Source organism: Canis aureus, chromosome 6 (genome assembly GCF_053574225.1).
Source record: "Canis aureus isolate CA01 chromosome 6, VMU_Caureus_v.1.0, whole genome shotgun sequence".
In the NCBI taxonomy this organism is placed as follows: Eukaryota; Metazoa; Chordata; class Mammalia; order Carnivora; family Canidae; genus Canis; species Canis aureus.
In genome coordinates this window covers 41,271,372-41,283,788 of record NC_135616.1, presented here as the reverse complement: position 1 = coordinate 41,283,788, position 12,417 = coordinate 41,271,372, and the positions used below count along the sequence as shown (strand labels likewise).

The 12,417-nt window shown below is 56.4% G+C and overlaps 1 protein-coding gene and 1 long non-coding RNA gene across 2 annotated transcripts in view; one reads left to right on the top strand and one right to left on the bottom strand.

Moving 5' to 3' along the window:
- The window catches only part of CNIH3 (cornichon family AMPA receptor auxiliary protein 3), a 98,185-nt gene extending 87,861 nt beyond the window's left edge, over positions 1 to 10,324 (bottom strand). The window contains exon 1 of the mRNA XM_077901268.1: positions 10,102 to 10,324. Coding sequence (XP_077757394.1) covers positions 10,102 to 10,182 — 81 coding nt within the window. The 5' untranslated portion in view covers positions 10,183 to 10,324. The remainder of the gene's footprint in view (positions 1 to 10,101) is intronic.
- LOC144315177 (uncharacterized) lies at positions 193 to 5,888 on the top strand. Its single transcript, XR_013380937.1, has 2 exons — positions 193 to 401; positions 5,746 to 5,888. It is a non-coding gene; the product is annotated as an uncharacterized LOC144315177 (long non-coding RNA).
- Positions 10,325 to 12,417: the final 2,093 nt, after the last annotated feature.

The window sequence follows — 12,417 nt, the reverse complement described above, 5'->3', positions numbered from 1 at the left end:
AGAGCTAGAGAATGAAGCCATCCTGTGAATCGCCCTGTAGGCTGACAGCCTCCTTGTCCCTGGCTCCTCCTGGTGCAGGTGACCACCCGGTCCTGTCCCCACCGGCCACCAGGGCAGTGCCAGCCTCTGGGCCTCTGCCCACGTGAGTTTGGAAAAGCAAATGTTTGATTGAACAACAATCCTTTCGTGAGATCCCTTGGCTTCTCACTCAGGAGCACTCCCCAATTCTCAGACCTGTTACCTGTTTCTGATGGAATCCTTTCCCTGGCAAAGCCACGAGCAGTGTCCAGTAAACCCTGCACAGGAGCCTTTTACAACTCTTGACAGCTGGGATTTGAAAAAATAGGCTATGACTACCTGACTCGCCTAAAAGACGTGAGGACCCCAGAAAAGCAGACCAGGTAGGTAAGCCCACAAGGACAACCAGGATGCTTGCGGCACTGCCGTGGTCCATCCTGAAGGAGGGCCGAGAGTGGTCACCAGTGGGGACAGAGGTCAAGGCAGAGCACAGAGCTGGCGCTGAGGACCCAGAGGTCGTGCCTGTGAAAGTAGAGGAACCACAGACAGCAAACATAGAATTCCCCGCATTTCCGCTTCTGGGAATGCACGGGAACGGGGTGGGGGGCAGGGGGAGAGACAGGGCATCAGGGACCCCTACACGCCAGTTTTCACAGGGACAGCACATGGTGGACCCAGCTAAGGGAGAAACACGGATTATACATGCAATGGAACACTCTCCAACCCGAGCAGGTCACGAGGTTGGCACCTGCTTAGGTGCCACAGGGAGGAATCACTGAGCTCAGTGAAGTGTCCAGACCCAGGGGACAGCCAAGACTCACTCTGGAAGGTGCACAGAGCAGCCAGGTTCCCAGAGACGGGAAGTAGGATGGTGGAGCCAGGCTGGGGGAGGCGGCGGCCAGTGTTTCATGGGGACAGAGTTTCAGTGTGGGAGGGTGAGAAGATTCTGGAAGTGGACGGTGGGGGTGGCAGCACCGCAACATGAGTGTAATGCCACTGAAGCATACACTTAAAAATGGTTGGAAAACAGTAAATTTTAGGTGACATATATTCTACTACAATAAAAAAAAAAAATGACAGATGGGATGCCTGGGTGGCTCAGTGGTTGAGCGTCTGCCTTTGGCTCAGGGTGTGATCCTGGGGTCCTGGGATCAAGTCCCACATCGGGCTCCCCGCAGAGAGTCTGCTTCTCCCTCTACCTATGTCTCTGCCTCTCTCTGTGTGTCTCTCAAGAATTTTTTAAATAAAACCTTTTTTAAAAAATTACAGTTAAAACACGAGGGGCATCAGGCAGAGCCTCAAGTAGAAACAGGCCAGGTGAGGTCCCTCTCCTGCTCAGGTAGCGAGGCTGACACAGTCCAGAACCAGAGAAACCTGGGTGTCTGTACAAGGCAGCCTGAGTCTGGGCCTGGGTCAGATGGTTACAAGAGGATGGGACTGGTCTACCCTGTCGGGCTCCATACCCCCAATGGGCACCTGCACCAGTTCGGGGTAAATGAAGACCAGAGAGCCCGTCCCCTCTGTGCCCACACGGCAGAGGCTCAGGCAGTGATGGGAGGCCCAGTTCTCAGAGCTCCAGCAGACAAGGTGGCCAGGCCTGTGATGCTGAGCCCTGGACGGTGAGACATCCCTGGCTGGTATGCCCCTCTGGCTGCTGGTGAGTCCCTGGGACTGTGCTGTGTCCACCTGTCTGGGAGCAGATGGGGCTGGGCCAGAGCACATGGCACCCACGAATTCCCTGGGAGCCAGTCACCACGGTCCCCAAAGCCACAGGCTCCCTCTTCTTTGAGGGGACTTCCAGATTCACAACCCAAACGAGGCTACAAAGAGGTGACTGTCAGACCTCGTGACCAGTCAGAGCCACCAACCACAGCTGCACTCCGCACCTGTTCGTGTCCTCCCAGGTTCCACGAATGCGTAACGGGGACAACAGCGCCTGCCTCCAACAGCAACTACGTCATCGACAGCTGAGCTGTGCAGCCCGAGGTGTGCACTGACTCAGGGGCGCGTGTGAACAGGGGCTGAGGAGCCACACATGCTTTCCTGGGCGGCGGCAGTGAGCCAGTGAGCAGGCTTGACCATGGTCAAGACAGGGGCCGCAGGGTGAAGAACATGCAGAACTTAGATCCGTGAGGGAGAAAGAGTGAACACACATATCTGAACACCAAGGGGTGGGGGCGTGAAATGGACACTGACCTCAGAGGTGAGGACACGCTGCCCTGGAACAGCCTCCAGCAGCCAACCCACATGGAGCCATCCTGTGAGCCGACCCCAGTCTTCAACCCCGTGCCCTCGGCAGGGTGCCCCTGTAAACATCCTAACGCCCAGGACCCTGTGCCCCCAGAAAAGTCGGCGGCTTCATTAGAGTCTAGCAGCTTAATCTTCATTTACGTATCTTTTTTAGTGTTTTTTGTTCAGGCTTTATTTTAGCACATGAGAATGTCTCATGCTTGCCTCTTCTGTGTCAAATTAAAAATATTTGCCAGCCTCGTTGTTTGGTTCCAGATTGGTATTCAGAGACCAATTCAGGATATAATTGCGCACATGGAGCTTTCCGTAACCTTTATGGGAATTAATCAGAGTCCAGGAGCCACGAAAAGCAGTCCCGGCAAGGCCTGACTCGCCGTGTTGAGACGTAGAGGTCCTGCGAAAGGTCTCCAACAGTAACTACCTCCAACCCTGCAGATCTGGGTGCGCACCTGCCGTTCGACCTTGGTGCCATACCAGCAATGATGCAGCCCTTCTCTGCACGGACACAACCCCCCGTCCCTTCTGAGAACCATCCCTCCGCCAGAGGAGGAGCAACACAGAAGGAACCCGATCAGCGAAGATGTCAGGCCGGGACTTCAGGCTGGACTTATCTGAGCCCCAGGGGGGCTGTCTGCCATTGGGCATCACAGGATGGGAGGATGGTGCATTTCACAACCATCCCTGAGCATCCCACTGCCCACAGGTGGGGCTGCTGTCTCCAAGCATAAATCAGACACCTGCATCGCCCGTCAGACTTCAGACAGCAGCCTCTCCCAGACCTCTGCTGCGCAGAACCACAGACCAGGGCAGCGTGCCTCACCTGCACCCAGACTCATGTGCCCTGTCAAACATCTCCCCAACCCCAGGGGTGGGAGCCTGAGCTTGGACATGCTCCTAATGCCCAGGCAGGGCTCCTCAGGCCTCCAGTGGAGCCCAGGAACGTGCATTTTTAATAAGCACCCAGGTGACTGCTGTAACCAGCTAAGCCAGGGAAACCATCCACTGAGCAAGAGTCTGTGTGGGTCTTGGGTGGTCTAGTCGATTGCCCAGATCCTAGATGTGTGTTTTCTATACTCACTGGACTCTGGCCACAGTGACACACTGAGGTTACAAATGAGGGTGGCATTCCTGCCCTGGAAGCGCTCACAGTCCGAGAAAAGACTGCAGCACCGTGGGCAGGTCCCATGGTGGTGAGGACAGCAGGACCCAGGGGTAGGGCAGGCAGCCCCATACAAGGTCTACAGGGTTGGGGGTACAGCCCTTTGGGACAGGGCAGCTTCAGGTAAGTGAAGACAGGGCAGGAAGAAGAGACAGGGAGGAACATAGAAACCGTGAGAGCAGCCACAAGGAGGGCATGGCCCAGAGCCTGGAGGTCATGGACAGGCCTCGGCTAAGCCCTGAATGGCACTGGAAGTCAGGCCACTGGAGCAGGGCCAAGAAGGGAGGCTCTAGGCCTGAACCCACGAGGAAACACTGACTGAAGTAAGGCAGATAAGGAACCAAAGTGGCAAAATGCTAACATTTGCTGATTCTGGATGATGGGAGCAGGAGGCTTTTCAGTCTTGGTCCTTTTCTGAACATTTGCTACAAGAATAAAAGAGGGAACGAACAGGGAAGCGAACAAGTCAATCTGCGAAGGAAGAGGCCGGCGGCCTGGGGAGGGCCCAGAACAAAGCAGCTGGCCCACGGGCTCAGAGACAGCAGGGACAGACCAGCAGAGGCGGTGGCTGAGCACACAGGGGCAAGGATGGGCGACGTCCCTGGGGAGCCCACAGGAGATTCTGAGTCTGAGGAGGAAGGGGAAGTGTGCTGGTGGAATGTGAAGCTCAGAGATGGCCAGGGTGCCCAGGTGTCCCTGCCAATAACTCTACCTTCTTTGTCAGCTGGCAGTGAAGTCTGAGAGGGTAGGGGGCCCCGGGGACTCTGGGGAAATGCCAGAGATCTGGAACAGTATCAACAGAGCTGAAAGAACCAGCCGGATCATGCTGGGGGGTCAGGGGATGGAACTGAGGCCTGCAAAGGCTGAGCCCAGACTCGCTGGCTCCAGCAGCCCTGAACCAGGAAGGCAGCAGCCAGGGGCCAGTGGGTCCCCAGGGGACCGTGGGGAAAAGGGACTCAGAGCAGTGGTGAGAGGCGGCTGGAGGTCGATGGGGGGTCAGGTGGCACAGGGTGGAACACGGGGTCATGACCAGGGGCAGCAGGATGCACGAGAGCCCTATCCTTCACCCCAGAAAGGGGGGAGATCCAGAGGGGGCGTATGACTATGACAGAGCCAGGCCCTGGCAGGACCCCCAGGGAGTGGCCAACAGGAGGCAGACAACAGCCCAGGTACAGCTGGCAAGGGCGCTACCCACCAGCACATTTCTAGGAGAGCGGGGCACCAGGGGAACTGGTTTACAGACCTACTGGGAGGGAGGGTAGCAGAAAGCAAGTGCAGAGGAGACCCTGTGCAGAGCCACGGGCAGGGTGGGGGTTCTGGATGCAAGTCAAGAGAGGTTCTAGGCCCCGTGATTCAGGAAGGGACTCTGCCCCCCTGGGCGGTACAGGTAGCTGCTGCCATTGCCTGGCAGAGGCTTCATACCGGTCTCTGCCTTTACAGTTCCTTCAGGCATTCTAATGCCAAAGCCAAATATCATGGTGGCCCCGCAGCATCCTACCCCAAGCAGGCCCAGAGCCTCACCAGGCAGCGGGTGGGGGCCGGTGCCTGCTTGCTGTACAGGAGCCCTGAATTCCACATCCTCAGTCTGCTCTCCTGCAGGACCATGGTGGAAATGCCATGCCCTCGAAGCTGCCCCCTGCAGGGGTCATCCTGGGAGACCTCCAGCCAAGAACTGAGCGCCAGCGCCAGCCAGGTGGCCTGACATCATGACTTGCAGGAGGCATGGTCTCTGGGAACAGCTGGCACTTGTCCCCAGGCTGTACCCCTGCAGGAGAGCCAGCTCCAGCATCATCGAGGTGGGCCCCACAGCCCTGGTAACGGCCAGCCTTCTTGTAATAGCAACAGGTGCCAGTACAGCAGAAACAATCATGCCCTAAACACCCAGGGAGCTGTCCCTGGGAAGTAGCCAGAAGCCAAATCAGACATGAGTTACCATGTTAGCCAGAAGCATGTCAAGCCAAAAGGGAACAAGAAAGTATCCTCCAAGCATTTACTGAGCCCCTGTACAAGCACCATCCCCAGCTCTGGAGAAATGACCTAAAAAGGTGGCTGCTCTCACAGAGCTTCCTTCCACACGAGCCACGGAGGGTGCAGAAGGCGGGGGCACCCGAAGGCCGCAGCTGCAGACGCCACATTGGACATGGGGATGCCAGTGGGGACAGGGTGTCCCAGATGGAAGGAACAGTGTAGACCAAGCATAGCTGACAGCTCAGTGCTGTCTGCTGAGCAGACTGTCCATGGATCAGGGTCTTCCGAAGATGGGTTGGTGTCAACCCCAGGCAGCCCAGCGTCTCACATTAACTATGTTTTCTTTCCAGATGGATGACCAGAGGAACTGAGAGGTCCCCAAGGTCCCCAGGGTGGGATCTGTGACAGGCTGGAGCTGGCGGTGAAGCTCAGCCAGGACGACATCCTGCCCAGCAAAACTGCCTCTCTGTAAATAAATATGTGTCGCATCATCTGTCGGGGCCCATCTAGTCCTCCCGCAGCACACGGCACCGCTATGCGTCCAAAGACATACAATCAGGAACTCATCTTACTCGTATGTTGTCAGATCTCACAGGTCTTAAAAGTGACTCTAGGTATTAAAACAAACAAACAAACAAACAAACAAACAAACAAACAAACAAAAAACTTTGAAAGCTAAAAACCTGAAATGAATCTTTGATCTTTTCAAAGAATGGTTTCATCTGTATTTATATAAATGTGACAGTCTGCAAAAGGCCTGCAAAAGGCCCGACCAAGCTGGGGCTGAGAGCGTTCTTGCCAGTAAACACTGTTCATTTCATATTGGCTGGAAATAGAAATCACTGCACATCTGAAGCTCTTTGGAACACCTTTTTCCCTTCTAAACATCCATATGCAATTTTTAAAAATATACAAATACATGGTGTTGGAAAAAGAAACACACAAATCATTTCTGGAGGATGTGATTAATGGTGATTTTTTTTCCATATATGTCCGAAAAATTTTCAAATTTTTCAGCAAGGAACCTGTATCATTTTAGAAGCAAAAAAACTAATTTTTTTAAAGAATAAAATAGAGGTGCCTGCGTGGTTCAGTCAGTTAAGCATCTGCTTTGGTTCAGGTCACGATCTCAGGGTCCTGGGATCAAACACCACACCAGGGGTCCCTGCTCAGCCAGGGAGTATGCATCTTCTCTGCTCCTCCCCCCACTCATTCTCTCTCTCTCTCTCTCTCTCTCTCTCTCAAATAAATAAAATCTTTAAAATAAAATTGAAAAATAAATAATGAAATAGAATCTCCTCTTTTTAAAAAGTATAGGTAGTATGTTAGAGGTCTTTGTTGTTATAACTCCAATCAGAAATTCCAGCCCAAAATATTTTATTTATATGGAGAAAGATAATCCTCTGCATAAAAACATTATCTACTATTATCAAAATTAAACAAGCCAAAATAGTAAGTAGATTTAGAAAGAAGACATGGCCACACCAGGCTCACTCAGTTCAAATCCCAGCTCCAGCACACGCGGCTGTGAAACCTCAAGCAAGTTTCATAGCCTCTCTGATCCACAGTTCCCCAATCTGTAAAAACGTCATCGGTGAGGAGTGAAGGATGGCTAGGGCAGTAAGGCCATGTGCCTGAAGGCATGCAAAGCCACACACACACACACACACACACACACACACACCCCAAGCAAAAAACAAACCCTCACGTTTATTCTGCATGTTCCAAATGTGGCAAATGGTGGCTGATATAAAATTAATCGGTAATTCAAAATGTTTTCATTTGAAAACAGATGCAAATAAATTTTCCAAGTAAAACATGAGACTTGAAAGCAATGTGCTTATGGCCACATCCACCCTTTCTCCCGGGGCCTCCGGGGGAAGTGAGCATCTGACAGGTCCTCCGAAGTGCCTAGAACTGGCCTGCTGTGCACGCTCAGTAGGTAGTAGCTAGTAGTATCACCACCAAGAAGGTGTGTACCATTGAGTAAGAAAAGGACAACAGAACCAGCAAAACGGCAACAGAGCCAGCTTTCTAACTGGAGGGTATTGCTAAGTGCCCAATCCACTCCCGGGGATGTTAACATATGCTAAGCAATCGATATGGCTTATCAGATCAAAAAATATATAAGAAAGATAAGAAGCCAGAAAGAAAGCAAACACACAGCCTAACGTAGAACCAGCTCTCCTAAATTTCTGTGGAAGTCATTACCACTGAATGCGCAACACCCACACATACAACATGTGCATTGATTCCCCTTTTCAACGTTCAAGAGCCAAATCAACGTGGGGAGGCTTTAGGCTGTTTGATTCCGAGACAGGGAGAAGGAAAAGACGCAGGAAAGAACAAGAGGCTGGAGACTTGGCAACACTCGGTGTAATCTGAATTCAAAGAGCTGTTCTTTTTATTATTAGAAACTGGCATCTTGCCCCCCCCTCCCAACTGGGAACCGGGTCAGGACCTGGTGGCATCCGACTACCCCCTGGACACAGGGGTGTGGGCTGGGAACTCCTAGGGGACGCCAACAGGGGATCACCCCAGCAGCCAGCTTTGATTCAGGAATCTATTAGTCAACCAGATGCACATGCCGTCCATTTAATTACCCTGCTCCTGAATTATTTATTATCTTCCCCTGAGTGAGAGGAAATTATTCTTGCTGGTTACCTGCTCTGCTCCAGGGGCCTGTTCAGAGAACCCCAGTGCTGATGGTTTGGTGGAGCTCTCTGGTACCTGCCACCCTCTGGCCAACACGAGAACATAAAGAAACAGCAAGCAAAGTATTTCTGAAAAAGGGAGTCATTAGCCTTCTAGAATGCAAATAACTCCCCAAATCTGGGGAAACACAGAAAGCTCCTTTGAAACACATGAGCAGGTATGTGCTGTCCTGTTTGGGTGTGATCTGTCCTGCAGCCCTATTTTTTCTAAATTTGGTAAAGTTTCCTTCTCCCTTAACAACTGTCAACAACTCCTAGGCTCCTTTCCACAGACAGAATCATACCCAGAATCCCGGGGCAGAGGAGGAGAGGCTGCAAATCCCATATGCAATCTGTAAAAAAAGTATCACTTTTCACTGTCCAGATTTTTGATCAGCCAGGAAATTCCTGTGTCTGAATCCCTTCTCCACCCGCCCCCATTTCTAAACCGACCGATTCACAGACTTGCAGCATCTAGACACAAGGGGAAGCCTGGGGACCACCCAGGTCAGCTCTCACTTGGGGACGTGGAACGAAGCCCAGCCAGCCCAGCCAGTGTCGTGCCTGCTGCCAGGCACCCTCTCCTGGCTCCCAGAGCACCTCTAAGAGGACCTTTAGTTCTATCTTAAGATAAGCCCTCTCGCTCCAGAAACCGCTCCTACAGAACACCAGCATCCTATCGACACGGCAACTCTGCTTTCCATCTGCTTTCTGGGCCTCTGCCCCTGTGGGCACGCTCTATAGGGCTCTCGGAACAGGGGTCTCCTGGAATCTACCCAGGGTCCCTCCATAGCCCAGGACGCTCTGGGCGGGGAGGCTGCCCCGAGGGCTCCCTCTGGAACTCTCCACCTCAGCCATTCTTCCTCCACCAGCTCCTGGCTGGCGAGGGCAGGGGGCCCTGAGAGCGCTGGGCTTGCCAACTGTGCACCGTGTTTGCACTGCGGCCACCCCCTCCACTATGTACAACAGCTCCAGGTCCCAGACCCTCCCCATACCTGCAGAACCAGGACCTGCCTCCACTGCCCCCAGCCGGAGCCACCCCGGAGGGCGCGGGCCGCTGGGGGCGGGGAGTCCGCTACCGGTGGGGGGTCCTGCAGGCGCTGGGCGGCTGGGCGCCCTGGAGGGCAGCGGGGGACTGGGAATCCGGTCGCCCACAAGGGCCTCTCTCCGCGGGACAGGTGACCCCGGTGTCTGGTCTCTCCCTCCCCTCGCGGCCTGCCTCGCACCCTGTCCCACAGCGCTCCCATCATGTCTCCGCTTTGTCTCCAAAAGTGTCTAACCGCAGCCCACCACAGAGCTGACATTTTCAGTGTTTAGTTGTTACAGTTACTTGACTAACTGCGGGGCCGACAGAGGCGCGGCTCCCGGCTCCCGCGGGCAGGAGGCGCAGGGCTGGTGGGCGTGCCGCTGTGCGCCCGGGCCCGCAGGGGGACCAGCAGGGGGACCAGCAGGGGGACCAGCGCCGGCACCAGCGCCGGGACCAGCACCCGGACCAGCGCCGGGACCAGCGCCCGGACCAGCGGCGGGACCAGCGGCAGGACCAGCACCGGGGCAAGCACCGGGACCAGCACCGGGACCAGCACCGGGACCAGCGCCCGGACCAGCGGCGGGACCAGCACCGGGACCAGCGCCCGGACCAGCGGCGGGACCAGCACCGGGACCAGCGCCCGGACCAGCGCCGGGACCAGCACCGGGACCAGCACCCGGACCAGCGCCCGGACCAGCGGCGGGACCAGCACCGGGACCAGCGGCGGGACCAGCGGCGGGACCAGCACCGGGGCAAGCACCGGGACCAGCACCGGGACCAGCGCCGGGACCAGCGCCGGGGCCAGCTGTCCCTCTGCCCCCGCCAGCAGCCCGGCTCCGATGCCGCCAACCATCCCCCCCCGGGACGGGGCCGGCAGAGTCCAGCCCGCAGCTGCGCCGCTCGCGGAGCCTCGGGGACGCTTCAGAGACCGGGGAAGGGGTGGGCCGGGCGGTAGTAAGAGTTAGAAGCCGGTACCGCTTACTCACGTGCCAGATGGCGAAGAAGATGAGCGCGGCGCACAGCACCAGGGAGAGCATGTAGCAGAAAGCGGCGAAAGTGAAGGCCATGGCCAGCGGCGGGCCGCGCGCCCCAGCCCACACGCCGCGCCCTCGAGGACCGCACTCGCTCCGCGGCGGGGTCCGGTCCGGGTCCGGGTCCGGGCGGGGGGCTGGGAGCAGGCAGGCCCGCAGGGGAGCCCCGAGGGTCAGGGGCGGCCGGGACGCCAGCCCGCCCGCCGCCCGCCGACCCCCGCCAAGCTGCTGGGGCGTCGCCGGCGGGAAGCGTCCCCAGATCGGGGAAACCAACGGGCGGAGCTCAGCCGCCGAGTGCAGCCGGAGAGGCCCGCGCCACGAGCGGCGGCGCCCAGGATCCCGGGGAAGGGCCGCTCCTCCCGGACCCCAGCGCCGCCGCCGCCGGCGAGCACAGTCCTGCGGGGGTCGGGGGGGCCGGGGCGCCGCGCGGGGACCCGATCTCCCCGGAGCCAGGCTGGACCCGGCGCGCACGGCTCGGCCCGGCGGCGCGGCGGCAGGTTCGAGGCCGGGAGCCGCGCCCGCCGCTCCACCTGCTGCTGCAGCCGCCGCCTCGGCCCCGGCGCTCCGCGAGCGCGCGCTCCCCGCCGGCAGAGCTGCAGCGGGGGCGCCGGCGCTGTGCGCGCCCGCCTCTCCCAGGACACCTGCGGCGGGCGGCGGGCGGCGGGCGGGCGGGGCCTGGGAGCTCGCGCGTCCGCGGAGGTGGGAGCTGCGGGGGGCGGGGAGGGGGACCGCGGCGGCGCCTGGAGGCCCGGCCTTGCCCCTGCGGCGCCCTCGCCGCCCCGCCGGACCCTCCCGTGCTCCGGTACTGGGTTAAGCCAGTGGACCGTCCAGAGCACCTGCTTTTGGAGTCAGACCCCGGCGCGCCAGTCTCTTAACCTTTTTACACCTCGGTTTGCTTATCTGAGAAAACTGGGGAAAGAGGACCGCCAATCCATGTCACGGGGTTAAATGCGAACCGAAGTCAGGAAGGGGCGCCAGGCCTAGCACTGGCTGCGCCGTCAGTAAACCGCAGGGTTGTACGCGCCCGCTTTGCCCCAGTGGCCCAGCGCCTTGGAAACGCACCATGCCTCCTGCGTCAGGGATCTCGGGTAGAGCGGGGAAGGGGGTCCGGTCTTTCCGGGGTCTTGGGAGCGGGTCTCAGAGCGCACGCGAAATAAACAGCTGTCGATGGTTCTGACCCTGGTGCCACCTGTGCAGCTCCCACCTGCGATTCCGGCCGTCGCCTGCGCCAGGACAGGACTGGGAGAGCTCTGCACACCCCTGGCCCAGGGGGCTCTCCTCCGTGCCTCGGCATTCTTGCAGAGGTCGTCCCCCCTCCACCTGGGACACTCCATGCTGCTCAGTGCGGAGTGCAGGAGCTAGATAGAGAAGTCTGGCGGCTGTTGACAGAGGGTCAGCATTTAATTGCCTCTGGGTCAGGACCTGGTAGCGCTCCCTGTTAGAAATTATCGAGGATTTCAAGATCGAAGCCATAGAGCATTCATCCAGGTAGGATGCCCTTCTGACCAGAGGACCTTGGGCAACCATGGAGATTTTGCACCTGCAAATCCTCCCCACTCTGGGTTATACTCTTTATCACTTTCTCTCTTACTTGGATGTCTTCCAGTACAAATACTCCTTAAAAACAAACAAACAACAACAACAAAAATACGGAAATGAAAAAGGATGTAACAGACGCCAGAGTTGGCCACTCTTAGACACCACTGGCACCATGGTACCAGGCTGCTTCCGAGCTCTGTTTTTTTGCTTTTCATTTTATAGCAATCACATCTCTATATCAGCCATTAAGGTTGTAATTATACCATATAAGTTTTGTGGCACCAAAACAATACGAAAATATCACAGGAAGATATAATCGTTCAAATATTTTGAGTTCCTTGAGGTTTGATCTATTGTCTTTTGCTTCTGCTGGTTCGTGCTTCCAGAGCCCTCACTCCTTCTACGTCCACTAAGTCTTTATTGTAAAAAAAAAAAAACATTTTTTTTAAGGCTCTTTGCAGAAATTTGAGGACTGAGATGATGTTTTCTCTCTCTAAAGAGGATTTTCTACATCTTTTACCAGGTGTTTGGGAACTCTAAACTCTGGCACTCTAGAATTGCCCTGCTCCAAACTCAGGGATTGAGATTTTCTGGGGTGACCAGTCTGTTTCAGGGCTAGTTTTCTCAGTTCTTTTTATTCACCAGTGGTCCTTCTAGATCCCCCGCCAAAGCAGGTGGTCATTAAGTCCCAAGCCCTGCTGGTCCTCGGACTTTGGCTTTTGCCCCAAGCCC